General features: G+C 37.5%; 1 protein-coding gene across 1 annotated transcript; it reads right to left on the bottom strand.

The window, feature by feature from the left end:
* Window positions 1-4,442: 4,442 nt before the first annotated feature.
* UBLCP1 (ubiquitin like domain containing CTD phosphatase 1) lies at window positions 4,443-25,885 on the bottom strand. Its single transcript, XM_030841199.3, has 11 exons — window positions 25,649-25,885; window positions 22,406-22,601; window positions 21,135-21,226; window positions 20,643-20,728; window positions 20,446-20,561; window positions 19,116-19,214; window positions 16,498-16,535; window positions 15,838-15,936; window positions 12,915-13,031; window positions 8,475-8,602; window positions 4,443-6,702 (listed from the first exon to the last, which is right to left on the bottom strand). The coding sequence occupies exons 2-11, from the start codon at window positions 22,557-22,559 to the stop codon at window positions 6,675-6,677; spliced, it is 957 nt and encodes a 318-aa protein (XP_030697059.1). The 5' UTR covers window positions 22,560-22,601; window positions 25,649-25,885; the 3' UTR covers window positions 4,443-6,674.
* Between the last annotated feature and the right edge of the window lie 1,368 nt (window positions 25,886-27,253).

Raw genomic sequence — 27,253 nt, 5'->3', positions numbered from 1 at the left:
GGGAGTTAAGGAAATATCTGGCAGAAGTCAGCCACAGATTTAGGGCGCACACTGTAACCCCATTAGATACTGGGAAGAAGTGGCAGTATTTTGAGCACGAAAGCAAAATACTCTGTAAATGATTTTCTTGGCTGCCTGTGTATTAAATGGCTAGAAGGGGATGTTCTCACTGCGACTCCCCAGAGAAACAGAAGGGGCGGGGCCACTGATCTATCTTCCTGAGCACTCTCCCGACACTGTCACAGGCCACTCACACTCATGCTGGACACTCCATCCTGGGTCCACTTCTGGACAGCACAGAGGGCTTTTTCACTGTGGGTGGCGGGTGAAGTGAGAAAGGCTCTTTATATGTTGACTTTGATATGTGAGTTCTCTATTCTTCAAATGAAATCTCTTAGCAAGTGGTGAAGCCCAAAGGGCTGAGTTTGCTATACACCTCATTCTGAATCCACATAACCACCCTGTGAAATAGGTTATTTTTATACCAACTTTACAGATTAGGCTCAGGGACTGTGGCAGAGAGACCATAAAATAACTCAATGATTCTGCCTCCTGGTGTTCACACATTTGTGTAATCTCCTCCCTGAGTGTGGGAGGGACCTGTCACTTGACTCTGACAGAACATGGCAAACGTGGTGGGGTGTCACTGCCGTGATTACATGTCACATAAGACAAGTCTGTTTTAGCAGGCTGCACTCAGAGACTCTCCCTGCAAGTGTGGTGAGATAAGCAGCCTCATCAAACCTGCGAGGAGACACAGTCCATGCACTGCTGCATACTCCACAGGGCGGGGGGGATCACGGCTAACATCATCTTCATCACTGGAGACCTGGTTCCTGCCATAGGGCTCAGCACAAAACAGGGGCTCAACAGGTAGTTGGGAAATGAGGCAATGAAGGAGTGAAAAAATGCCAACTTTCCTTCGGTCACTTTGAAAAATCTCTCACCTGGGTTAACATCAGTAGCCTCCTGATCTTGTCCTTTATACTTTCACTCCTCTATAATCCATTCTCCACTCAAGAGCCAGGATGATCTTTTAAACAACAAATCAGGTTCTAAAATTAGATCATGGTGATTGTTGCACAACTCCGTAAATGTTAGAAACCACTGAACTGCACATTGAATTCAAATGGATGAATCTTAAGAGTACGTAAATTATATCTCAATTAGATTGTTTAAAAATTGTCATTTCCTTAAAACCTTTCACTTGTTCCCATTTCACTTAGTCACTCAGAATTCACCAGGTTACTTACAATGACCTACAGAATCCTACCTATCCCATGGGCTCTGCCACCCTCTCCATTCTCAGCTCTCATCACCGCTTGCCTCCCACTAGTCCCTGAATCTGCCCATCTTGTTCCTGCCTTAAGGTCTCGCACTTGCTCTTAGCTTTGTCCGATACTCTTCTTCATCATATTGTGAGCGATGCCTCTTACCGTTCAGGTTGTCCCATGTTAGCACACGCTATTGTCAATCACCACTCTACAACTCCACCACCCCTCACACTTTCTATCATATTACTATTTATAGCACTTCTCACTCTTTGAAAAAAATTTTTTTAATTGTTTTCCTTATTGGAATATACATTCTTTGAGAGTAGAGAATCTTGTTGCTTACCTCTGAAGAACATGACTGAAACACACAGTAGGTACTCACAAATACAAGTTAAATGTTGATTGCCTGGTTCCTGCATAGACAGTTTATTCTGCCAAGGCTGTCGGGGAAAAAACTAGTATTTACCTTAGTGTATCTTTCTAAGAAAAAAAGATGTTTTAAAAAATGCATTGCTTTGGAACGAGTTGTTATTTTTTACATAGCATGGCAAAATTAGCAAGCTTCTAATTTCAGTGAACAGATTAAAATAATGTTAATATTCCACTATACAAGACGTATTACAACACTGTGAAATTTTCAAACATATACACCCCTATGGGGCGGGGGGGTGGCAGCAGATCTTCCATCCAGACCATTATTAAGTGGCATTTGCAGACTTAAAAGCATTTGGATATTTACAAAAACATCTAGATCATAAGAGTTTCCTCATTCTACTTTCCTTGATTGTTTAGAACTCTTAGAAAGCCAAGGTAATATTTGTAAAAAATATACTTAAGAAAAGTTTTCCTTTTAATACTACACTCCTGTTAATTATAATTTCAATGATATAGTTCAATCATAGCCACATGCTCTAAACTACTTTTAATAACATCTAATTCACACAAGACTTTGCTGCTTCAAAGTGCTTAAACATTGTCTCATTTGACCTTTGCAACAGCCTATGGGTTATAGCATTAGCACTTTTGTGAAGAAGGAAAAGTTCAAAGAGTTAGAGACACTTGCCCAAGGTACCACCACTCATAAGGAGGGATTCTCCCCAAGTGTTTTTCTGACAAATCGCTTGCCCTTTCCTCTTAAGGCCTCATCTCGGAAATCATCACTGTTCTCCTTACAAATTATACAACAAGAAGTGATAGCAATCTAAAGTACTCCAGGGAATTAAGAACTGGGAATAGTAAATAATGCAACTATGAACACTGGGGTGCACATATCTTTTCGAAGCAACCTAAGTGTCCATCGACAGATGAATGGATAAAGATGGAATATACAATGAATGATGAATGGATATACAATGCAATACTACTCAGTCATTAAAAAGAAGGAAATTTTGCCATTTGCAACGACATGGATGGGCTTGGAGGGCATTATGCTAAGTGAAACAAGTCAGACAGAAAAAGACAAATAGTTTATGATATCACTTATATGTGTAATCTAAGAAATACAACAAACTAGTAAATATAACAACAAAAAAAGCAGACTCAGAGATACAGAGAACAAACTAGTGGTTACCAGTAGGGAGAGGGAAGGGAGGAGGGCAATATAAGGGTAGGGGAGTAAGAGTTACAAACAATTAGGTATAAAATAAGCTATAACGATATATTATACAACACAGGGAAGATAGCCAATATTTCATAACTGTAAATGGGGTATAACCTTTAAAAATTGTGAATCACTATATTGTATACCTGTAACTCATATTGTACAGCAACTCTACTTCAAATAAAAAAATCTCAAAGGCATTATAATGAGTGAAACATAAAAAAGAACTGTAAATAGAATTAAGTGATTGGCATTCAATCAAAAATTACTTCATTTTGATAATCTATATATTCCTGAAAAGTCATCAATTTGGCCTTTAGCATCACAAATTATACACAATCTAATCTGTGTTTGTTGTGGCAATATTGACTTATGGAAATATCTTTGTTTTTGGTATTTTTAAAGACTGGTTTCCCATAGTTTTTATCAATACAAACTACAGGTTCAACTTTTAAAGCTTTTCAGAAGGAAATCAGTGTTTTAATAAGTAACACTGTGTATCAGGAAATATCCTTATACTAGCATTTAAGAAGTGCTTGCTTACATCCAGAGTTTTAAAAAATCATTAGCATGGGAGGTTTTTAAGATTTTACGTTCTACGTGGAACCTCGCTGACATTAAATGATTGACACCCTTTTCTAAATCTACGGGATGCCTGATACTGATTTCTGTTTCAATTGTTAAGATGCATTAGTTTCTCAGAGGTCTCTGATAAATCTATCCAACTAATCTTCAAGGATTTCTCCTTAAGCTCTATATACTTAGCATTCCCACACAGCCCCACACAGCTTTTCCAAGGCAATTCTAAAAACCAGTATATCGGGCTTCCCTGGTGGCGCAATGGTTAAGAATCCACCTGCCAATGCAGGGGACACGGGTTTGAGCCCTGGTCCGGGAAGATGCCACGGAGCAACTAAGCCCGTGCACCACAACTACTGAACCCGTGTGCCGCAACTACTGAAGCCCGTGCGCCTAGAGGCCATGTTCCGCAACAAGAGAAGCCACTGCAATGAGAAGCCCGCGCACCACAAGGAAGAGTAGCCCCCGCTCTCCGCAACTAGAGAAAGTCTGAGCGTAGCAACGAAGACCCAACGCAGCCAAAAATAAAATTAAACCCAGCATATCCTTACATAAATATCTAAGCACTTAATCTCTAGAGACACCACTTGGGCTGCTATTCCAGCTAATAAGATTAATAATTTTTTTTTTTAGTTTTATTTATTTGGGGCTGCATTGGGTCTTCGTTGCTGCACGCGGGCTTTCTCTAGTTGCAGTGAGTGGGGGCTACTCTTCGTTGCGGTGCACGGGCTTCTAACTGAGGTGGCTTCTCTTGTTGCAGAGCACGGGCTCTAGGTGCATGGGCTTCAGTAGTTGTGGCACACGGGCTCAGTAGCTGTGGTGCACGGGCTTATTTGCTCTGCGGCTTATTTGCTCCGTGGGATCTTCCCGGACCAGGGCTTGAACCCGTGTCCCCTGCATTGGCAGGCAGATTCTTAACCACTGTGCCACCAAGGAAGCCCAGATTAATAAATTTTGATATATCAATACTTTAGGGAAAACTAACAATCTGTTCCTTGAGAGAGTTCTGTTGATTGCTTGGGATGAGAAAAATGCTCAACCAGTTTATTCACTATTCACATATTTTATTACTATTCTTGGCAACTAACTCATTAAAAAACCAAGAAAAACCCTATATAATTTGCATTTTCCCATGTGTTGTTGTTGTTTTGCACACCCTTCCTTACCAATCCCTATTCCCACACAGCTCCACCTCCTCCCAAAAGACAACCATTTTCCTTTCTATGAATGAAGATCATGTTGCAGTTCCTTACTGTAATGACCTGCTTATCTATTCTTTACCTTTAAAACTGAGTAAATCCTACAGCTATCATTAATCCAGTAACTTGATTTTCATAAAGGACCTGAGGGGCTACCAGGTCTCAAACTGCCTTCTAAATCAAAGATTTAATGATGTTCTGCAGTTTTTAGATTAAATATACTTTATTAGGCACTAATTGTTTGCAAGTCTGGAACATATACATCATAAAATTAATTTGCTATTTCACTAAAACATGCATCTGAATTAAGTCATCTCCTCGTTCTGCTGTGTACGCCACATACATAGAAATACAGAGATAGATCTGTTCAATAAATTATGAGACACATAAGACACACTAAAATTCTCACACTCTATGAATGTATTAACCACACAAAGACATGTGATTTCAATAAGCTGACAATGTTCTCCTAGGACTGCTTAATTTAGCATACCTGCTAATAAACTTTGGTTTGGGCACCACCTAATGGCAGAAAATATATTTTTTTTAGAACCTACTTTGCTTTGCTTCCTGAGGCTTGCTGATTTTTGCAGTTCAGTTTATACTGATTTAGAAAATGTTTGCTCTTTATCAACCTATATAAATAGTTTTAAGTGTTCAGTTTTTTAAAAAGGATAAAGCCTTCCTTACCTTGGAATAATAAACTACTTTTCACACTGGGAAAATGTGCCAATGAAATGCTTTAAAAAATTCTATTCGATCCTTAAATATTTAAATTGAGCCTCATAATTAAGACGTTTTCATTGAATCATCTTAATTAGGGGTTCCCAAACTTTTAAAACCATACACATTTAATTTTTTTCAAGAGATGCCTGCCTGAACCTAGTGTTTGTTTCACGATTCAACAAAGAGGCAAAATATTTGGGATAATACAGAGCAGATAACTGATGTTTTAAGAAAAGGAATTTATTATTTACACCACTGAAATAGTCCCCCGTAAGAACAATACATACCATGTTTATTTGAAAGAACCAGATTCCTTTCAAATAGAAGAACTGTATAAAGCAATACTGTCAACACAAAACAGTGGTCACAATACATATCTGCAGGCAAAAGCATTGCAAATAAATTTCGTTAATCTTATGGCTAGATAGTTTCACTGCAACACAGTGTTTGCACTTAGAGAAGACAGAGCTGGAACAGAACAAAAACTTTTTGTTCATGCTTTTTAGGACTGAACCAGTGATACGTCCCATTTTAAAATGTACTGCCTTTAACTGCTTTTAGGACAACGGTTTTAGGCAGGAGTGCTTCTACTTGGCCACCACAAAGAAACACACTCTTGTTCCTTAGTTTCATTCCTCAGTCTCATGTTTTCTATTTGTCACACTATGACATATCTGTATCAGAGCAGACGTTTTCCAGTTTTACTCAAAGAACACTGACACACATACACACCAAACTGAGACAGCTCAGAATTTAGAGATGTAGGTAGTGGAGTAATAAGAGAAATTGTGTTTATGACAAAGGAATAAGAAAAACTCTCAGTGGTTTTAAGCATACTAAACTAGGTTCCTTACTAAAAACTTTTCTTTTTTTGGTTTTAAAAACAGTAGTTTCAAGGTGGGTTTGGGCTTAGACAACAACACAGTGAGACAAACACACAAGACATACTTATTTCCAAAGTCACAAAATGACATTGTTAAGCATACATTTTTGTCCACTTTTGTGTGTGTGTGTGGGAATAAAACTCAGTACTCTATGTTGGAGAAAATATTTTTCAAGAGTTACAGTATATTCATACAGGGGGAAAAAGGTGGGGTTTTTTTGTGTTTTTTTTTTGGCGTATTGCTATGATCTTCAAAAAATATAAAATTAAATTTACAAAAAACTGGAAGACCAAGTATAAGCAGTCTGATATTTGCTGCAGTGTCCAGCACTATCATAATGATCTTTAGCATAAAAGCAAAAAGAAGTTCATGGATCTCAAGTATCTTCAATAACTGCCAGTATAGCTTGTAACTACTGTCCTTGCTTCTTTGAGAGATACCTGCAAGAAATAAAATAAGATGTCTAAGCTGTATCACACTAAATTTAACTTAACAATCTAACTCTCCTCCCTAAAGAAAGTTGTTTATTTTAATAACAAAACTTTTCAAGGTAAGTAATAACTGTTAATAATCGCTAACATGTGTTGTTTATGTGCCAAGCACTGTTCTAAGTACATGCATTAATTCATTTAGTCCTCACAACAGTTCTGAGTGTTCAGTGAGAACTTATTTCTATTTTACAGTCACAGAGAGGTTAAGCAGTTTGCCCAAGTTCATACAGCAAGAAAGTGGCAGAGTTCAGATTGAAAACAAGGCTCTGGAGGCTACACACTATCACTCCACACTGCCTTACTTCCAAATGTGAAAGCAGTATATTAACTAGTATTATAATTTCCCCCCAAAACTAAAAGTCCATTTGAAGATCTTCTTGCATAAAGGTAGTGAGCCAAAGCTGCTAAAGAACTCTGATCAAGAGTGTAAAGATGCAAAGATGTTAATTCACCAAGCAAATTTTTCTTCATATTATTTTATAGGAGTCTACCAACAAATTAAAATTTTTACATCTCTATTTCTCACATTTATGAATTACTATACACTCAGAGCTATGGGGGTGGGGAAAGAGTTCTTAAAATCAGGAGACCTGGACAAGTTTTGATGGTAAAACTTGCTCAAACTGTGGCATTTACTATCTCTATGACTTAGTTATACCATCTACAGGAAATGTGGATAAAAATGCCAGCCTTGGGCTTCCCTGGTGGTGCAGTGATTGAGAGTCCGCCTGTCAATGCAGGGGACACAGGCTCGTGCCCCGGTCCAGGAAGATCCCACGTACTACGGAGCAGCTGGGCCCGTGAACCATGGCCACTGAGCCTGCACATCCGGAGCCTGTGCTCTGCAACGGGAGAGGCCACAACAGTGAGAGGCCCGCGTACCGCAAAAAAAAAAAAAAAAAAAAAAATGCCAGCCTTACCCTCCTAATAGGATTATGAGACTCTAATAAGAAGTTTATAAATAAGTATTATGTAGGTATATAAGTACATAAGTATATGAGTGATCTGAAAAGCCAAAAGTGTAATTTGAAAAGCCAAAGTGTTATATTACATGAAGTTTCTTTTGTTGCTGTATTGGTGAAATCAGCTCTTCAAAGATTTACTTCCAAAAAAGTACTTGCAGTACATAATAATCCTGTTCACTTCTCCAGAGGTCTTTCCTGCCTCAAAATCTTGACGTTTACATGCAGTCCATATGTAGATTTGTACTTATGTTTGTGCTCAGAAAAAAAGACTAGAAGACTAGACACCAAGCTGGTAACAGTGGTTATCTTTCATAATCACAAGTAACTGTTTCCCTAAAGGAATAAATTTTCTATTTTTTCTGCTACACAGAGGTTACTTGTAATTTTTAACAGAAAACTTTTTAGTATATTTTATTTTATCCTGACATTATTTTACAGTATGAGAACAGATTCATAAAAGAGTGACCCATTTAATGTCACAAAATAATTAACAGGTAGTATCACAAACATGTACTAGTCTCTTAAATCCTCTCTAGTAGAGAAGTATTAAAGATCTTAAGAGATGTGGGTTTATGAACAAGTTAGAGGTTAAGAGAAAGGGAAAAATACTTCCAGGGTAGATGTCACTGGATTAGAAAATAGCTTTAGAATTCACCCATTTTAAACAAAAAATAAGAGTTATGTGTATACCAGAGCTGCCAGACAATTTTTCATTCATTAATGTAAAGAAGAAATGAATAAGCAAATAGCACTTACCTTTCCCAATATTTGTGATTTAGGTCCAAAAAGTCATCTAATTTTGCTATTTCCTTGAGGTACTGGGTTAATTTTAAAAGTTCTTTGTCTTTATCTCGATTTAGGTGTGCTTTCATAAAAGGTCTTATCTATTAGAAAACAAACGTTATCCAACACTTCACATTGTAGTAAGAAAACTAGTACAAATCTACACTATTTTATCACTTAAATTACAGTTAATGAGATTAAAATATCACCAAGGCTGTCAATACTAAGAATTACTTTTACATTATCTCACTGACAGTCATGGTATGTTTACAGTAGAAGTTCTTCCACTTAATTTACCTTCTGTTATCTTTTCAGTCTGAACCTCACAACACCAGCTGTCTTATAGCACTTGAACCTTATGTGGCTTCTCTACTTTGCAAAACTGCTTAGACTTTTCCCCCTTCTATCAATCCAGTTGCTTCTTACTAATTAAATAATCTCATTCACATCACTTCATTCATAAAAAGGTACCCAATACATGCTGGATCTACAGAGGAGATAAATTTTAACACTGATGATTTTACATCAGTATTTTCTATGAAATTTTTATATAGCTATAATATTACACATTTGTATAACCTATTTTCACTCACATTTTATCATAAGCATTTTTATCAGTAAAGTCTCCATTAAAATATTTTTAATTATATGAGTTTTCCCATAAAAATCAGCCATATTTTCTAAATTTTTAAGTTCAATGTATTTTATGATAAAAAGTATTCATTTCAAAAGCATGAAAGTCAGGATGGTGGACAGGGTTGAAGACTATAATTAGTAAGGGCTTTTACATCTTGACTTGAATGGTAGTTACATATGTTCTATGTAAAACAATTTGTTAAACTGCACATTTTATGCACTTTTCTTTATGTTACACTTCCAATAAAGAGTTCTACTTTTTTAAAGACACCAGCTCATCTATATAGCACTCAAGACAGCATTTCAAAAACTTTTAACCAATTTTAGATGAAATAATGTATCTGGGATTTGCTTCAAAATATCAAAGAGAGGGAAGTAGGTAAGGTATAGAGCAAACATCCATGAATTAACAAGTTGTTTAAACAGGATAATGCATACAATGGGGGTTAGTTTATACAATTCAATGTAGTTCTTTTTATGTTTGAACTTTTCCATTATAAAAAAAATATATCTTTTAAAAATCACACATATGCCTGTAAGTACTGAATAAATCATTTTAGTAAAGCATTAATATATCCTTATTGTGATTGGGAGAAAATGCAAACCGGTCACTTTTACATAGTGACATTTAAAAACAGATGACATTTAATCATTGTCACCTGTTGAGAACAATGAGCCCATAGGAGTCGTTACCGTATCTATCAAGAGCAGAGGTTTTAAATATTTTTTTATTTACTTCTCTGTCATTGGAAAAACACACCACCAGCTTGAAACGGACAGAAGAAAAGTTTCCCATACGTTCCAGGTTCTATTCACATCAGAACAGTTTAAGGCCAAGGACCTCCACAGCTGTTAGTCAGTTGAGCTCTGGCTGAAGGGCACCAATAAGAGCTGTCAGAGTCTGCACAGAAGCAAACTCTTGTAGGAGATCCTAATTCCAAACAGGCAGTGCGGGCAGTGCTGCTTCACAGCAGCAGCAGTGACTGCAGGAGATCAAGAAAACTCTCTGCAGGGACCTGCTTAAGCCCTACAGCTAGGTGTAAATAGGCATGATATCAGAATGTAGTGAAATGAGTTTCAGCATAATCCTGGGCAATATTGTAATGTTTTAAAGTACTCCCTCATTTAAAAAGATTGTAAAGGCAACATATTGACTTCTAAACTATTAATATACAATGTACCAAAGTGATTCCAAGTATAGAAGCAGAAGGGATTAGACTGAAAGAGAAAGTACAGAGTCAGTGGCTGGTAAATAAGATTTTCAACCCAAGGCCCTGCTAAGTTACTTTTACTTTCTAAACATTTGGTCTTAAGCACTATTAAATAACAAAACTAAAATACCCCAAAGATTCTGGATCTAAAAGTTAAACTAGTTAAGTGGGAAAAATTCACCTAACTGACTTTAATTGTTTCAGTATAATCACTGTTCCATTCTTCAAGAATGATCTAAGTGATCACTAGAAGGGCAGGCAACATATATTACCACCTCTGTCTCATATCAAAAAACATTTTTAGGAAATTAAGAATGTTTAGATTATCTGCATTCTCTTAAATCACCATTTCCCTATATAGATAATAAAAGTGAAGTTCAGAGTAACTACTGATTAATCCATGACCAAAATTCAAGTTCCTTTAGTTCAGTACTATATTCATAATTGACAAAGCCTCCTATGTTATATATTTCAAACCTTATGATTAGCAAGCTTATATTAGAAGTTAACTACTTTAAAAATAAGCAGTCTTTAAGATCTCTGTGAAATCTCTGAGATTTCTACCAGAAACATTATGGAACTGTGATAACAAAACAGAATTTAGAATATTTCACAATTTCAAAACCACTTCTACGTCAATGTGGGCAGATCATTAATTACTACCTTCTTAAAAGAGGCTTTCAAAAGGAGACATGCGAGAGATTACCTGTAGAATGCTTAAAAATACCTCTCCTGAATTAGAATTTTTGGAGGCAGAAACGTACATATTTTTAGGAATTCCTTCAATGATTCTACTGAGTACTCTGCTAAAAAACAAACAAACAAACAACTTGCTCTAAAGTAACATGAAGAACTAGAAGTTTATATCATCATCTGTCTGCATCCAGAGATGAGGAGGGCCCAAATGTTGGCTGGGAAAATAATGTTTCTTCTAAAAACACACATGAAAGTAATAATTTTTTTTAAGTTAAAGTTCTTCTCAAAAATCATTCCCTGTCTCACTTGTATGTAGAATCTAAAAACAAAAACAAGAACAAAACACATACATAAAGCCAAGCTCATACATACAGAGAACAGAAAGAACATACTGGTGGTTGCCAGAGATGGGTGGGTGGGAGAAATGGGTAAAGGGAGTCAAAAGGTACATACCTCCAGTTATAAAATAAATAAGTCATGGGGATGTAAGGTATAGCACAGCAACTATAGTTAACAATACTATATTGCATATTTGAAAGTTGCTAAGAGAGCAGATCTTAAACGTGTTCATCCGAAGAAAAAATTCTGTAACTATGTATGGTGACAGATGTTAGTTAACTAGACTTACTGTGGTGATCATTTCACAATATAAACAAATATCAAATCACAAATTATGTTGTATACCTGAAACTAATATTATACCTCAGTTAAAAAAAAATTAATCATTCCTTAAATACCATGACTTTACCTCCTTTCCAGTACAGACACCACTACTTTCATACAAAATTTGGCTTAGATCAATTGAATCTTTCCTCAAGACTGAAGAACATACTTTTGTACCTTATACCTCGTAAACTACACACAGGAAAAGCACTTCTCCTAAAGCCTCAAACAGAAATCATTTTTAAAGGACAGAATAATCACCAGTCTACCCCAAGTACTTTTCTTCCAAGTCAACAGCTCTTATATTTGTGACAATTCACTACCTAGATTAATATTCAGTCCCTAAACTATCCTCATTGTACACTAAAGACGACATCAACAGTCTGTATGGAGAGCTTCAAAAATCTACCTTCTTCAAGTTTTTCTCTCGTCTTTTTTTTTTTTTTTGCGGTACGCGGGCCTCTCACTGTTGTGGCCTCTCCCGTTGCGGAGCACAGGCTCAGGACGCACAGGCTCAGTGGCCATGGCTCACGGGCCCAGCCGCTCCGCGGCATGTGGGATCTTCCCGGACCGGGGCACGAACCTGTGTCCCCTGCATCGGCAGGCAGATTCTCAACCACTGCGCCACCAGGGAAGTCCTCTCTCGTCTTTTAAAGTTATCAAGAATTCAGCTGGTAGTGACTTCCCTGGTGGCAGAATGGTTAAGAATCTGCCTGCCGATGCAGGGGACACAGGTTCGAGCCCTGGTCCGGGAAGATCCCACGTGCCGTGGAGCAACTAGGCCCGTGTGCCGCAACTACTGAGCCTGTGCTCTTGAGCCTGCGAGCCACAACTACTGAGCCCACGTGCCACAACTACTGACGCCCATGCACCTAGAGCCCGTGCTCTGCAACGAGAAGCCCCCGCTTGCCACAACTAGAGAAAGCCCACACGCAGCAACAAAGGCCCAACACAGCCAAAAATAAATAAATAAAATAAATTTATGTAAAAAAAAATTAGAAAAACAAACCATCTGGATGAGTTGGTTAACTAAGGAGATACCAAGCAAAAAGAGAGAATGTTCAATTTTATATGAATTTTTCTAAACACTTAAGCTTTTCTTGACAGGATAATACACTACTTCCAAAAATTTATGAAATTCAATAGTGCTAACGTTCTACTACATAATCCAGCATATGTGAGAATAGCAAGTAAAATTATGTCTTACCTTTAGTCCATTCTGTGGGTTCATTAGAAAATTTCTTCCTATGTCGTCAAACATGATGGTGTTTTTTTTGCTGTAAAACTCCGAAAACTTTCCCCATATAACACCAAGAGGCTTTACCTTAGAATAAAAGTTTAGATTTAACTCAAGTTTCATGAATAGTTCATCCTTTCTTAAAAGCAGAAATACTGCAAGATGCCCTGCACAACTATGCCAGAGCGTTCCTTTACCATGAGGCAGTCAGTGATGGCTGGCTTTGTGAACAGAACAGATCAAGATGCAACACACTGTAAGGCACAACATATCTCTCAATGTCAACTTCTGAAAGGTCTGTTCGTGTCTAATGGAACTAAGCCCATTATAAGACTTCCTATAATTTTAATATGAAGATTCGGGATCAAAAAAAGTATTTAATTTTTTAAAAATCTAGTATTTGTTTAGATGTCTGCTGAGCATTCACATGTCCCCTCAGGGCTTGAGGTTTCACATGGGGTCTGTTTTCAAAACTAGAAAACCTTAATGACAATGTACCTGGTTCTTTTATTACAATATTTAAATATTTTGTAAAGGAAAAATGGACTTTCTCCTTAGTTCAGTGGTATAGGTGCACAATTTCTAGGGCATCTGATTATTTCACTTCAAAACACCGTAATTTGTAAATTCTTGCTTTTATTTCTGAATTCTTAAAATGAGCCTCCAAAAAGGTAATTTCTCAGTTATTCGTATCTATTGATACTTGCATAAATTCTCTGCAAGATCACACAAGAAATAATAGTGATTGCTTGAAGGAAAGAAAGTTAAGTGGCTGGAGGGTCCAGGAGGGAGGAATACTTTCCACTATACACTTTATTTGTGAATCATGTGAACATATTTTACACACTCACAAAAATATTTTAAATACATTAACTTTTAGAAGAAAAAGTACATTTTGCTGAAGGCAGTAGTCTCGTTGACGGTAATATGAGATTATATGATGATAATAATAATTATATGAGATTAAATGGTAGGAAATAAATGGTGACAAGCGTTGTCATTAATTTTAAAATGTTTTTTCTCCTCTATAATTTCTTTTAATACGGAGAAAGCCTTTTTCTTAGTGTCCTCATTACTGCAAAAAATGTTATTCAAATATTTTAATTTCACTAAAATTTTATTTGCTGTATTTGTTTGCACTATTTGTTTACTACTGAAACAAACCCCCCAAATACTTGAAGCCAAATATACAGAAACTGACACAATAAACCAGATTCTTGGTTTTCTTAGCCAACATAAAGCCTCAAAAAATATAAGAGCTTTATGACACCCAGGGTTAGAAATCCTACATCTTCTTAAATAGTGCTGTCATTTTGCAATTAGGTCAAGCACCATATGTTCTCCAAAACATGAGCTACCTTGTTTTCTATTAGAGAAGTAATACTGCTGACTGTAGAAAAAAATCTGAAAACACAAAAAAGCACAAAGGAAAATATTTAATTACCTATAATCCAGTTAGTACCAAAGAATGCAACTAGATATTCTGATATATTTCTCCAGTCTTTCTGATAAACAGCTGCAACCTCAAAGAGTTCACAGATCTTTTGTAAAGCTAAGGGAACCCCTGAACCAAACAACGGTTAAAAACTACTTTCTAACAGTTTGCAAATACTGCTAAAATACTTCTTTAACTTTAATAACGTATCATGAAAAATTTCTGAAGCACTAAATACTGCATCAAATAATTAGCTGCAGGGCTTCCCTGGTGGCGCAGTGGTTGAGAATCTGCCTGCCAATGCAGGGGACACGGGTTCGCGCCCTGGTCTGGGAAGATCCCACATGCTGCGGAGCAACTGGGCCTGTGAGCCACAACTACTGAGCCTGCGCGTCTGGAGCCTGTGCTCTGCAACAAGAGAGGCCGCGATAGTGAGAGGCCGCGCACCGCAATGAAGAGTGGCCCCCGCTCGCCGCAACTAGAGAAAGCCCTCGCACAGAAACAAAAATAAATAAATTAATAATAATAATTAGCTGCATTCCATTAAATGGACGAACAAAAATGTGTACAACCAACTCCCTACTGTTGTAGGGATTTGTTATTGAGGATTTCTTTTTATTCCTTTAATTTTTCATTATTATAAACACTCCTGTTTAACACTTCCCAAACTTCTTTTTACTGTTTAGACTTTGTACATGTACCACTTTAGTAGGTAATAAATTATACTTTTCCTTGATGTACGCAGTATTTCCTTTATTGAAAACTCTACACACACATAATTCTACTCATGACTTTTATGACTTTGACAATTTTAATACTGTCTTCCCTAAGCTTTCCTAGTTTGCTAAGTTCTCCCCAATTCCTATTAGTCTGTGTTTCCAAAAGGTACGGACCATGTCTCCTCATCTCTTTATTCCCAACAGTGCCCATTACAGGGCCTTGCAGATCGCAGAAGTTCATAATATGACTAGTTACTTGACACGTAAACAAAGTGAAGAACCTTAATCTTTTTAGCCCAACTCTTTCTTGATGGTTCTTATTGCTTTCTCTAGGGCTTCACGTACATAACCCCAAAGTACATGCATCATGATATACCTGCTTTTATTTATCAGTTTCATAGAGGGCAGGGCAAGTGTGTCCTGGTCTGTTTCTAGTATCTTCCTTGACAACATTCAGTATTTTTTCACACCTACTCTGTCTTTAGCAACACTGTGCTGTTATCATCACGGGACAATTAACCATGACCTTTCTTGACAGTCCTTCCTCAAGATCCTTAACTTTGTCACTAAAATTCATATCTGTTAACCTGAAATACATCTTATGTCAAAACTCAACTGATACTTTATTATCCACTCAGATGTATTTCTAAACTCTGTGTAGTTTATTCCATCAATATAAATATAAAAGTACACCAGAAAACAAGCAAGTCTTTAAATAAAAAGTAAAATGACTTCTTACATCTATTAATCCTCTCCTTGGAGTATGCACTGTTATCATAGCAGCACTGTCCAACATGAAGGTAATCTTGTAATTTGCATTTGTACTCACTCCCAGCTCCTATAAATACAAATATTCATGTGGTTAAAATATAATAATGTGGAAAATCCCAGGCTTTATGAAAAGTCCAGCTATAATTTCCCATAATGCCAACTTTCTACCCCCTGGCTACCACACCTTGCTCAACAACTAGCAACATTTTAGTTTCACGAAGCAAAATTGATAAATGATAGTCCAAAGAACCCTAGTCTATTTAGCTCTAAAATGAGGGGCCCTTTTCAATGTACTACCAGAAACAGGTTACTTCCCAATTTAATATTTTAGAAGAGCATCACTCCTTTAAGTATCACACACCAGAGAAAAGAAGGAAAAGAAAGTATTAGCGTAAAATGGGAGAAAGAGGAGAGGAAGCTTTGCTGTACTTTTTCTTGAAAAAGACATAGGTAATCAATGCAAACCACCATTAAGCAGACTTTAAACACACCTCTAACTCCTGATACTGGCATTTGTTTTGCTACTAAATGCCCTCCAATGACAATGAAATTAATTCAATTCGGAACTTTCTAAAAAGACAAATGCAGTTTCAAAACGTTCTTAAATGGACTGTTTTCTAACACTTACTTTCATTTTAGCTTCAATCCACTTCATATTTGTTGCAGCTAAAACATGAGGAATGATAACACAATATGTATGAAAAGCTTGAATTTCATTTAAAAAATCTTTCTTCTGTATAAATTAGTTAAGTTTTCTAAGCAAGACTATAAGTTCAAATACATCACAAATAATCCCTAGCATATTTATGGTAAATTCCTTTTAACTGTTTATAAAAATAAACTTATTTTAGTGTGTCTTCAAGACAATAACATTTAAACAACTTTTATCTAAAAGATAAGGTAATCAATGCTCAAAAGAACTCTGAACCTAGGAATTCATAAATCAAGACCTAACCACCCTTTTAAAAACAGCCCTAATACTGTTCTCTATCAGTTCTAAACTTGAATTTAGGGTGCCTGGATCTCCATTTTCTTCTGCGTTCCTACTGCCAGGCAACACACAGGTATATATGTCAATATAAGCAGATTAATGTTATGTGTCAAAAGTTTATGTTGAAGACTGCTAGGCTGAAGACTGTCGAAAAATGCTAAAGAAAATTAGCATTTTGCCAGGCTCAGCAAACTTAGTGCTCATTGAGTCCAGCAGCTTTTAACAAGAAGTCTGAGGCAACTAAATTGACAAACCCTATCTATGTCACGTTCCTGCTCACTGTCACACACCAACCACTTCTGAGAACACTGATAAAAATTCAAACTTCAGTTTTATGTGCCCTACTCATCTCAAGTTATTGGACTAAACTATATAGGTATTACAAAGTAAAATGTTTAAAAATGGAAAAAGGAGTTCAATTATTCAAAGTGTGTATGAGTGTGTGTATATTATTTTAAGGGCAAAGAGGGAGCTGAGTCCTCAAAATAAAAATCTTTAGCACACATACAAGAACCAAAATCACCTTACATGCAAAACTGGTCAGTTGAACTAAAATTTTAGAGAGTGATGTATCTACAATGACAACAATCAGGCGACAGGGAAAAACAATTTTTTTAATTCAATATATATTTTGGGACTATAATCCCCACATGAAAAACAGAAAGATTTACAGCTAATAAAAAGAGTTTCTAATTATTAAGAAACTATTACATGTCAGACATGTTACTAGTTGCTATACCAATATTTTATTCTTACAACTACCCTGTAATGTAGATTTATTTATCTTCATTTCTCAGATGAGGAAGCTAAGTCTCAGAGCAATTAACTGACCTGCCTAGCGTCACAAAGTAAGGTCAGAGCCAGGATTAAAACCCTAGTCTATTTAGCTCCAAAATGAGGTGCCCTTCTCAACGTACTACCATGAAATTTATTTTAAAAAAAAATTTATTTTAAGCATATGATTGTAAAATGTCCTCAAAGTCCCTAAGTCTACTCTAATAACATTTAGAGGATAAACTTTTTTCTCAAATGTCATCTCAGATGTCAGAGTTGCTGAACAAAAACCTATTTCCCAGAAAGCTTTCTCCTCTGTATCTTAAAAACCAGAAAATTATGTATTTAACTATGTATTGAATTATAATGGCTATGTACTCATAATAACACTAAACTATTGAGATACTCTGATAATAAAAGAAAATACAAAGGAAATTTGCAAACTGCAGAACAACTATGTGGCCTCTCATCAAAAACCTAGTACGATTACCGGGCTTCCCTGGTGGCGCAGTGGTTGAGCATCCTACTGCCGATGCAGGGGACACAGGTTCGTGCCCCGGTCTGGGAAGATCCCACATGCCGCGGAGCGGCTGGGCTCGTGAGCCATGGCCGCTGAGCCCGTGCGTCCGGAGCCTGTGCTCCACAATGGGAGAGGCCACAACAATGAGAGGCCCACGTACCGCAAAAAAATAAAAACAAAAAAAAAAAAAACCTAGTACGATTACCATCTTTAGGGATTTTATTTAATTCACAATTAGGATAGCTCTTTTCTGCTTATGACATTGCCAAGACGTAACTTTAAATGTCTGTGGGAAGGTGAGATGTAAATTAATACACTCCCCTTCCCTTTTCAGAAGGTCGTACCACAAAAAGATTGTCACCTGAACTAAACAGTGAGTTCAGTAATGTAGTAAATTTACTTTTTGGAGCAAACTCACTGTTACCACAGACCTGTAAGTTCCTGGAATGGCAGACCAAAAGTTGAGTAACACTGCTTTAGCCCTGCTAAAGTAACACTGCTTTATTTATTAAATAAATAAAATTTAATAAAAATTTTATTAATTTTCCTTGAGTAAATTCATATTGCCTTTATTTCTGAACTACATCACGGTAAAATTTTTTTAAATACATATCTTTCTCCAAGTGTTTTGAGACTAGAGTGATGAAGAAAGGAGAAAGCAACAATATACTAAAGCATCAAAGATTCTACAGCAAAGATCAGAAAGAAAAGATCCTAATCAAGGTGGGGTCTTGTGAAAATAAGGCCATTTTTTTTTCACACCATAATCTACTCTCTTCCTATATTTAATTATTTCAGCGGTATTTGGCAAATGCACATAAGTTTATATTGTGATGCAAGAAAGTCAAACATGCTTCATCAGAAATTTGCAAAATATAAAATTTAAGTCACATTTTATAAAGCAGAGTAATATAAGGAACAACTTATTTTCATGGAAATCTAAACAAGAAATATAGCTTACACCAAATAACAATGTCATAATCCTCATATGCAGATGTTAGGAATTCATGAAGATATGGCCGCATTAATTCTACCCCAGTCTCTGCACAAGACCTATGGTCTAAAAGAAAATCAGTTAGAGATGATGATTAGTTTATTATCATGGACAAGTACCCAATATCAATTAAACTTCTGAAATGTAATATAAACACTCAAATGCAAACTACTTCAGACTAACTTACATCAGCTGACAAAGGGATGTCTTCAAAACACACAATTCAATATTCTTGCAATCCAATTTTAATTGATCAATTCTGTTCAATTTGCAAAGACCAATATCCAGAATTCAGGCTTATATAATAAACAGTAAATTTTTTTCTCATCTAATCTCTAAAACGTAGATGTTATTTTAGGATATGAAAAACAAACTAGGGCCACATATACTCAATTTTTAGCCATTTACCTACCAAATATAATCATATTTCACCAAAATAACAGGTTTGATTAACTTAATAATCAAATTTTTAAAAAAATTTACGCTAACTTATGACATGTACTTAAAGTTAAGGATTAGAGGTAAATAAATCCATTCTAATATCAGGAGTTAACTAATCATTTCTGGCAATATTAGAGGATGAAAGAACAAATTGCTTTTTTTGTTGACATGAAATTTTAAATTCAAGAATCTGCCTTGGGGCTCCCCTGGTGGCGCAGCGGTTGAGAGTCCGCCTGCTGATGCAGGGGACACGGGTTCGTGCCCTGGTCCGGGAAGATCCCACATGCCGCGGAGCGGCTAGGCCCGAGCCATGGCCACTGAGCCTGTGCGTCCGGAGCCTGTGCTCCACAACGGGAGAGGCCACAACAGTGAGAGGCCCACGTACCGCAAAAAAAAAAAAGAAAAGAATCTGCCTTGAACATAATTAAATAGAAAACCAGGAATAAAATATCAAAAATGATTTTTAAATAATCATAAAATGTTAAGTGTTAATCAATAGGGAATCACTTGATTAAATTATCACACATCCATAAACTAGAAAAGCGCCTGACCAAAAAATACATATATTTAACTCACAATGAATGTTAAATGACTGTGATGTTCAATATATCATTAAGTAAACATAAAAAGGACATACATACAAACACCCTGGAAGATGCACATAAAAATATGAGTGGTCATCTTTGGATCTTGGGATTACGGATGACTTCTTTTTTCCCTTACAATAAAATGATTTACTTTTAAAATAAAAAGAAAAGCTTTCAAATATTTAATATTGCAAGGGAAAAACAAACAAATAAAAGGGGAAAATGCCATTGTGGATAACAGAGATGGAGCACAGTTTTAGGTGACTTACCAAATAACGTATAATCAACATCTAGTACCAAAAGTTTTTTCCCTTCCCTGGGAGGATTCAAAACTTCCACTTTGTACTCTTTTACTCTGCGGGAAATTTTCAGTAGGTTTTCCTCCCTAACGAAAAATAAGATCAGATGAAATATTCACTTTTTCTCAAATTACAACCAATTTCCTTTGATGATGAAAAGTACTCACCTATTTTCTACTTCAACTACTTCATCTTCAATATCAAAGTCGTTAATAACATCATCATTGTCAGGAGGTGGACCTAAGACATCTTCCTATTAAGATGAAAAATAGTTTTGTTTGGCCATATTATCATTAACATAACAAATACATTCATAGCATAAAAAACAAATAAGAGGTACGATTTGAGTCCAAGAGTCTTGCAAGCACACACTACGGGAAAACTTCCACATTTTATATTTCGTTATATATGTTCACTGGGCAGATTTACCATGTTAAATTTGACCATTAGCACTACTACTACACTTACATCTAGCTATACACTAACAAATTTCCCAGTATTTGGTTTCTGCTGAGTTAATAACACATTCATTGTGCAGCTTTTACTTTTCACCGACTGCTAAACTGACAATTTTACCACAATTAAAACTATGATACAACAGTGTGATATAAACCATAATATCTTCAAAGGGACAAATGGTAACAAAAGTAAACATTTACCAAGCTCTCCTCACGAGTTCCCATCATCATGATTTTAGTATTTGGTTTCAGTTTGAGAGCTCCAAGCTTAACATCATTTTCTGCAGGTTTGCCTACAATACAAGCAAATGACTGTTTTCTCACTAAAGTTCAGGTGCTGGTTTCACTATCCCATTACACAAAACCCTAACATTAAAAGGTTTGGTACAGATTCCACAGCAAGTTTTTTTCCTTAAATTAACAAACTGTTACTGCTGAATTAGCAATTTCTAACACACTAAGAAGTAGTAATTAACACAAGGTTGGAATTTTTCCCCAACTCTTAGAGGAACACCTTTAATTCAACTAACTAAACAAAATAAATTCATGTTTTATTCTGTTGTTCAAGATGAAGATGACTGTTTTCCAGAAAGTCCTGAAAATTGAGTGCCTGAGATAACTGTACATTTACTGCTACTCAGAACTCAACATTCAATGATAAGACAAACACCGTGAAAATGCCTTTTAACTGAATGTGAACACTGCCTATAATTTACAAATCATTATTACTTTTGAAACAGAAAAGATAATTTGGGGAGAATAAAAGGCCCAAACTGTAATGAAAAGGCTGTGCTAGAAGACAGATACTAGAAATTACACTGGGGGCTTCCCTGGTGGTCCAGTGGTAAAGAATCTGCCTTACAATGCAGGGGATGCGGGTTCGATCCCTGGTCAGGGAACTAAGATCCCACATGCCGCAGGGCAACTAAGCCCGCGCGCCACAACGACTGAGCTCGTGCGCCTCAACTAGAGCCCGCATGCTACAAACTACAGAGCCCATGCACTCTGGAGTCTGCGCGCCACAACTAAAGAAAACCCGCACACCAAAGCTAGAAAGAAGCCCACACACCACAAAGAAAGATCCCGCATGCCTCAACGAAGATCCCGAGTGCCGCAACTAAGACCAGACCCCGACGCAGCCAAAAAAAATTTAATTAAATAAATAAATAATACATAAGTCTTAAAAAAAAGAAAGAAAGAAAGAAAGAAATTACACTGTTTACCTGGGACTTCCGTGTCACAGGTTTAACAAGCAAACATCAACTGTCAGAGGAAATCAAAAGTAATCTTAATAGTGGTGGTATTTTCAGGTATCCTTAAATATTCTTACTTGTACCATCAAAAAAAATTTAGGGATATCCCTATCAAAGAAATCTCCAAGGGGAAAGACTTATTAAAGTGAACAGATAATAGCTAATATAAAGATTCATAAATATATCAATGCAATAAATTTGAAGAAGGGAGAAAATTACCTTTAACTTTGAGTCCAAGTAACTTCTGGCGTTCTGGTAGCACTCCCGTAAGGGTCTTGAGAAACTGTTTGAGATCTAGCACAGTATCATCTTCTGAAAGTGTGGTCACTGAATATTCCTGTCCACCCCATTTTACAATGATAGGAAGAGCCATCCTTGAAACATACGATGAGGCAGCTTTTGTTCAGAAAGATACCTAGAAAGAAAGGCATACACAAGTTAAAACAGATATATCAAAGATGTATGTAAACTTGCAACTTTAAGTTTTATAAACTGTCATTTGAGTCCTATTTTACAACTCGATGATAGAGAAACAGGATTTTCTACTTACAGAAATGTTATCAGAATGCCAAAAGTTATCGGGAGTCAAAGTTAAAATTCTCCCACCCTCTCAATTTTTGGCTTAAAGTTACAACTTCCTAATATTCTATCAGATTCTCCTGGTTCAAGTGGAAAGCTGCAATAAATGAGCTAACTATTCCTCCCTCTCTGATCAGGTTTATGCTACTGGCAAGTTCCTCCATGATGGACCGTCCATGTTCATTTACCATTTGCAAGGTAGGACAATGAGTTGTTAAGAGCATAAACTCTAGAAACAGATTACCTGGGTTCAGAGGTCAGCTCTCCCTCTTATTAGCTATTTAACCTTGGAAAGCTAACTGACTCTTAGTGCCTAGGTTTCCTCATCTGTAAAACAGGGATGCTAATACTGCCTAATTCTCAGGGTTCTTAAGAGGAATAAATTAATTTTTGTAAGTCACATACTACCTGGCACATAGTAAGCTCTAAACAAGTAAGTACTGGTTACATAAGTTGTTCTAAAAACTAGAACTGAAGTGTTCCAGGCACTGCGCTAAATAGTAAATGGCCATTATTTGTTTCATATTTAATACACTGGACAGTTTTTACTCAATCTCCTTTAACAAGGTTGTTTGATAAGAACTGTCCCTCTTTTACAATTAAGGAAATAGGGTTCAGAGAGGTTATGTAATCTGCTCATCGGCACATAGCTGATAACAGAACAAGTCTTCTGACTAAATCTCATTTTCTTCCCTTACACAACTGTCTCTCTTGAATTGCACCTACAGGAGTTAAGGCACCAAATATCAGTAAATACAAAACCTACAGGCACAGATATAAGTACACAAAGGTTATATAGCAGCTGCCACTCATCAACAATAGCATGTAGGTCTCCTCCCCCCATAAAGCTTTCTACCAGTTTTCATAAGTTGGTTCCCCCAACAGGTCAGAGAACTAGATTTTCTAATCTCAAAGTAGTGGTATTTCCAAATGCTGTCATATATTTAATACAACATTTGACTTCACTCTTCAAGTATTACAACCAACTGCAAGAAAGAAGGCAAATTATAAATCTTAACATGCAAACGTAATTTGAAAATTTAAGATGTCTTCAACATGCCCATTAGAAAAGAGCACCGTAAATTCACTTACATTTATTCTATGTTTACAACCTGCTCTACTAAAACTTTAAAGAAGGTGTGTTACTTTAGGGCAATGTATTCTATTTGGAGAGAACTTGCTCTAACAAACCTTATAATCCTCAATAAAAAGCCAAATGGCCCTTTTGAGTCAAACTGAAATATCATTTAAATATTATTTTTCTGAGAGAAGTGGAAATAAAACTGAAAATTTACAAGAGCTAGGAATGCAAATAGCACTAATACAGCATACTGTGCTGGGCAGAGCAGAACATGTGAAGTGAGATCACCTGAACTCTAGGTAAGCATGGACAAGTCACTGCACCTCTAGACCAGTGTTCTCAAAGTGTGGTCCCCAGACCATCCAACAGCATTGACCCCACTTGGTAACTTGTTGGGAATGTAACTGGGTCTGGAGAGAAGAGACCTAGCAATTTGGGTTTTAACAATCTCTGTCTCCCCCTCCCCCCATCTCTGAGGCATGCTAAAGTTTGAGAGCCAGCGCTCTAGGCTCTTCAATTTTCTCAGCCTTAAAAAAAAAATGTGCCAGATGGCATGGGCTCTATATGCTTAGTAAAGCAGTATACAAATATCATCACCCATGCCACAAGTGGGATCTCCAAGTTGACAATTGCTCTAAAGGACCAAGCACAACAAAACAAACACCATAAAAAATTTTACCGCATAAAGTCCTTAAAACTGTTTTTCAGTTACTGAACCTCATTCCTTCAATATTCAGATCATTAACAACAATGGAGCAATGCAATGCAAATGCATGAGTCATTTTATGTTTTCACATTTAGCCTTCTTTCTTACACAATTTTAATGTTTTGTATCACTGCGGACCCTATCAGATTTATAAACTGAAAAATGATTTTAGGGGTAAATGTGGCAATCAAACCCGAACAAGTAAGCAAGGAGCACACCTTTATGGTGAAACTACAGTCAAGAACGGCTGTTTGGGTAAATTCTTCTCCCTAACATACAGTGGTGACTTGCCTAGTCAGGGCAGGAATGTTTACTTGACAAGAATAGTGTTAATCCCTGCGATAACAGCCGTGACATCACTTTGTATACTATAAAAAGCAATACGAATGGTGGTGAAGATAGGAAAATGATAACATGCTCAACAACTTAATTGAATAATCTCATTTAATCTTCACAATCCTAAACTGACAACTACTGTCTTCATTATACAGACCAGAAAATTGAAAAAGAGGAAAAACAAATTGCCCGAGACCACACAACTAAAAAGTAGCAAAGGCGGTTAATTTGAAAGTAACAGCAGCAAAAGTTAACACCTTGGGAATTGAGGGGAGGGAGTTAAATTTAAACACGCCCAGTAAAGGGTAACTGTTGAAGTACTGTCAACTCCTCCTCGGGAGAGCAGGGCAGCAGCAACTGCGAGGGAGTGCAGAGGAAAGAGCTGTGGGAAGTGATTGGTATGAGACAGCACAGAAGGCAGGCAGAGACCCCAAAACCCGAGAGGGCCGGAATCCGTTCAACAGGGAGGAGGGAGAGACGGACAAACCCCAGAAGAGGGAGGAATAAAGGTTTGGGGACGCAAAATCCACTGAGGCGCCGGAAGCCCTCCACCTAGGCGACGAGGCTGGATGGGAGGGCGTCGGCCCCTGTGAAGAGCCGGCCGGGGCCGGAGGCCTGGGCCGCGAACATGGGCAGCCGCGGGCGGGGCCCCCACGAGCAGCCACCAGCCCGCCCGGCCACAGTGGAGGCCGGGTCTCGAGACAGCAAAGCTGTGGTCCCCCAGCCCCACGGCGCGCCGGGGTGCCCCGCGTCCCCTCACCTGGAGCGCGGCGGAACCGGCAGGAGCGGACGCAGGAACCGACCGCAGCGGAATCCAAGGCGACCGGAAGTGAGAGGCGGGGACCGGAACCGGCTAACGAACCGGAAGTTAGGGTTTGAAACGGAAGCGCGCCAGAGAGCGGAGGGTCGCTTCCCTTGTTTCTCTCCGGGCAACGATGTTACATAGACGTTGCCAGGGACTTCCTCACCGCGACGAGGGAACCAGGCCTTTCCGAGAATGTGACCGCTGTACGGATGCCTGCGAGTCTTGGATGGCTTCCGTCCCTCGCCCGTTCTGCGCATGCGTCCGCTGGCGGGTTTTTGAGTTGGGTAGGCCCTGCCGGGGGTATGACGTCTCTGGTATTGTTTCTCCAAAGTCGGAGCTAGGTGTGCTGAGATCTTCCTGGGACTCGGGCCTAAAACTTGTGTGGCTTTTTCATGTTCCGAATGAGGCCTGAAAGGTGATATTTGAGGTCTTGAGACTTGAGACTTGAGAACTCTACCTGGCACCAGGGGCCACCAATTCAGGAGTTTAGAATTCTACCCGTTTTACCCAATGGAAGAGGAAACAGGATCGTCAGGGAAGGGGCAAGCCCAAGTCTCAGAGAACCAAGGAAGCAAATCTCATGAGAGCTGCATCGAGATTACTGTAGTCTTGTATCGAATTAGTCTCCACTCGCCCGTTCCCAGGTCCATTCCATCTTCCTGCAGAATGCTAAGAAAGCCAATTACAAACTCTGACAAAAGAATTCCAGGGTTTAATGGAAATTCGGAGCAGCCGCTGTCTGGTACAGCGAACTCCCAACGTGCATCACTTTATGATAGGCAAGAAAAAGAAGTTAATAATTGCCCACTAGATTGTTGTATGTGGCGGCAAAGAAAACTTAGGTTTTGAAAAGGAAGGGAAAGGGAGAAAATAATATTGGCCCCAAGTATGCACTAGGTCCTTGAATTACTTGTATTTTTCTTTCTACTTGACAGCAGTGTTACTGATCCATGTTTCCCTTTTGGCTGTCATGGAATGGAAGCAAAGAGCCAAGTTTTGTGTCTTAACAGTTTTTTAGTTAAGACACACAAACTATTTTACGTTTTCCTTCCCTCTTTTGGTAATTTTTATTGCGCTAGTAATGTATGAGTATCTGCTCATTTTTAAAAATGAAACGTATTTTCAGTAACAAGTATTCCCGCTATCCTTCAAAAAATGGGAAACGGAAAACCCAAAGTTAAAAGAATTTGTACAAAAGTCACACATTAGCAGTCTAGCCAAAGAGATGGCCAAAAGACAAGGGACTGGACTCCAGAATGAATTTTCTTTCAAATCAATCTTTTTTGCTTTGTTCACGTGCCAAATAGCTTCTTGGCGACTTTATATTCTTGCTGTTGTGGTTAGAGAAACTTGTTTTTGTTAACAGAACGGTGAACTAAAACATTTTTAAGCTTCACTAATTCTAAACAACAGGATACATAAGGAGATTCCTTTTAATCATGGAATAGCCATTGTACAAAGAGTCTGATGATAAGTCTGGTATTACTAGAGTGTAAATAATTTAATAATTACAAATTATCTAGCCAAGTGTTGAACAGTAGTATTTCTCAGAGAATAATG

Source organism: Globicephala melas, chromosome 3 (genome assembly GCF_963455315.2).
Source record: "Globicephala melas chromosome 3, mGloMel1.2, whole genome shotgun sequence".
NCBI classification, from domain to species: Eukaryota; Metazoa; Chordata; class Mammalia; order Artiodactyla; family Delphinidae; genus Globicephala; species Globicephala melas.
The sequence above is the reverse complement of the archived record's forward strand: the minus strand, read 5'-3'. Positions and strand labels throughout refer to the sequence as shown.

What these genes read in the sequence shown, in the direction of transcription:
- UBLCP1 (XM_030841199.3), bottom strand. Translation starts at nt 22,559, where the DNA reads ATGGCTCTTCCTATCATTGTAAAATGGGGTGGACAGGAATATTCAGTG. An exon ending in ACTTGGACTCAAAGTTAAAG is followed by an intron (nt 21,227 to 22,405) that starts GTAATTTTCTCC and finishes CTTGTATTGTAG; the next exon opens with GCAAACCTGCAGAAAATGAT. An exon ending in GAACTCGTGAGGAGAGCTTG is followed by an intron (nt 20,729 to 21,134) that starts GTAAATGTTTAC and finishes TCATCTTAATAG; the next exon opens with GAAGATGTCTTAGGTCCACC.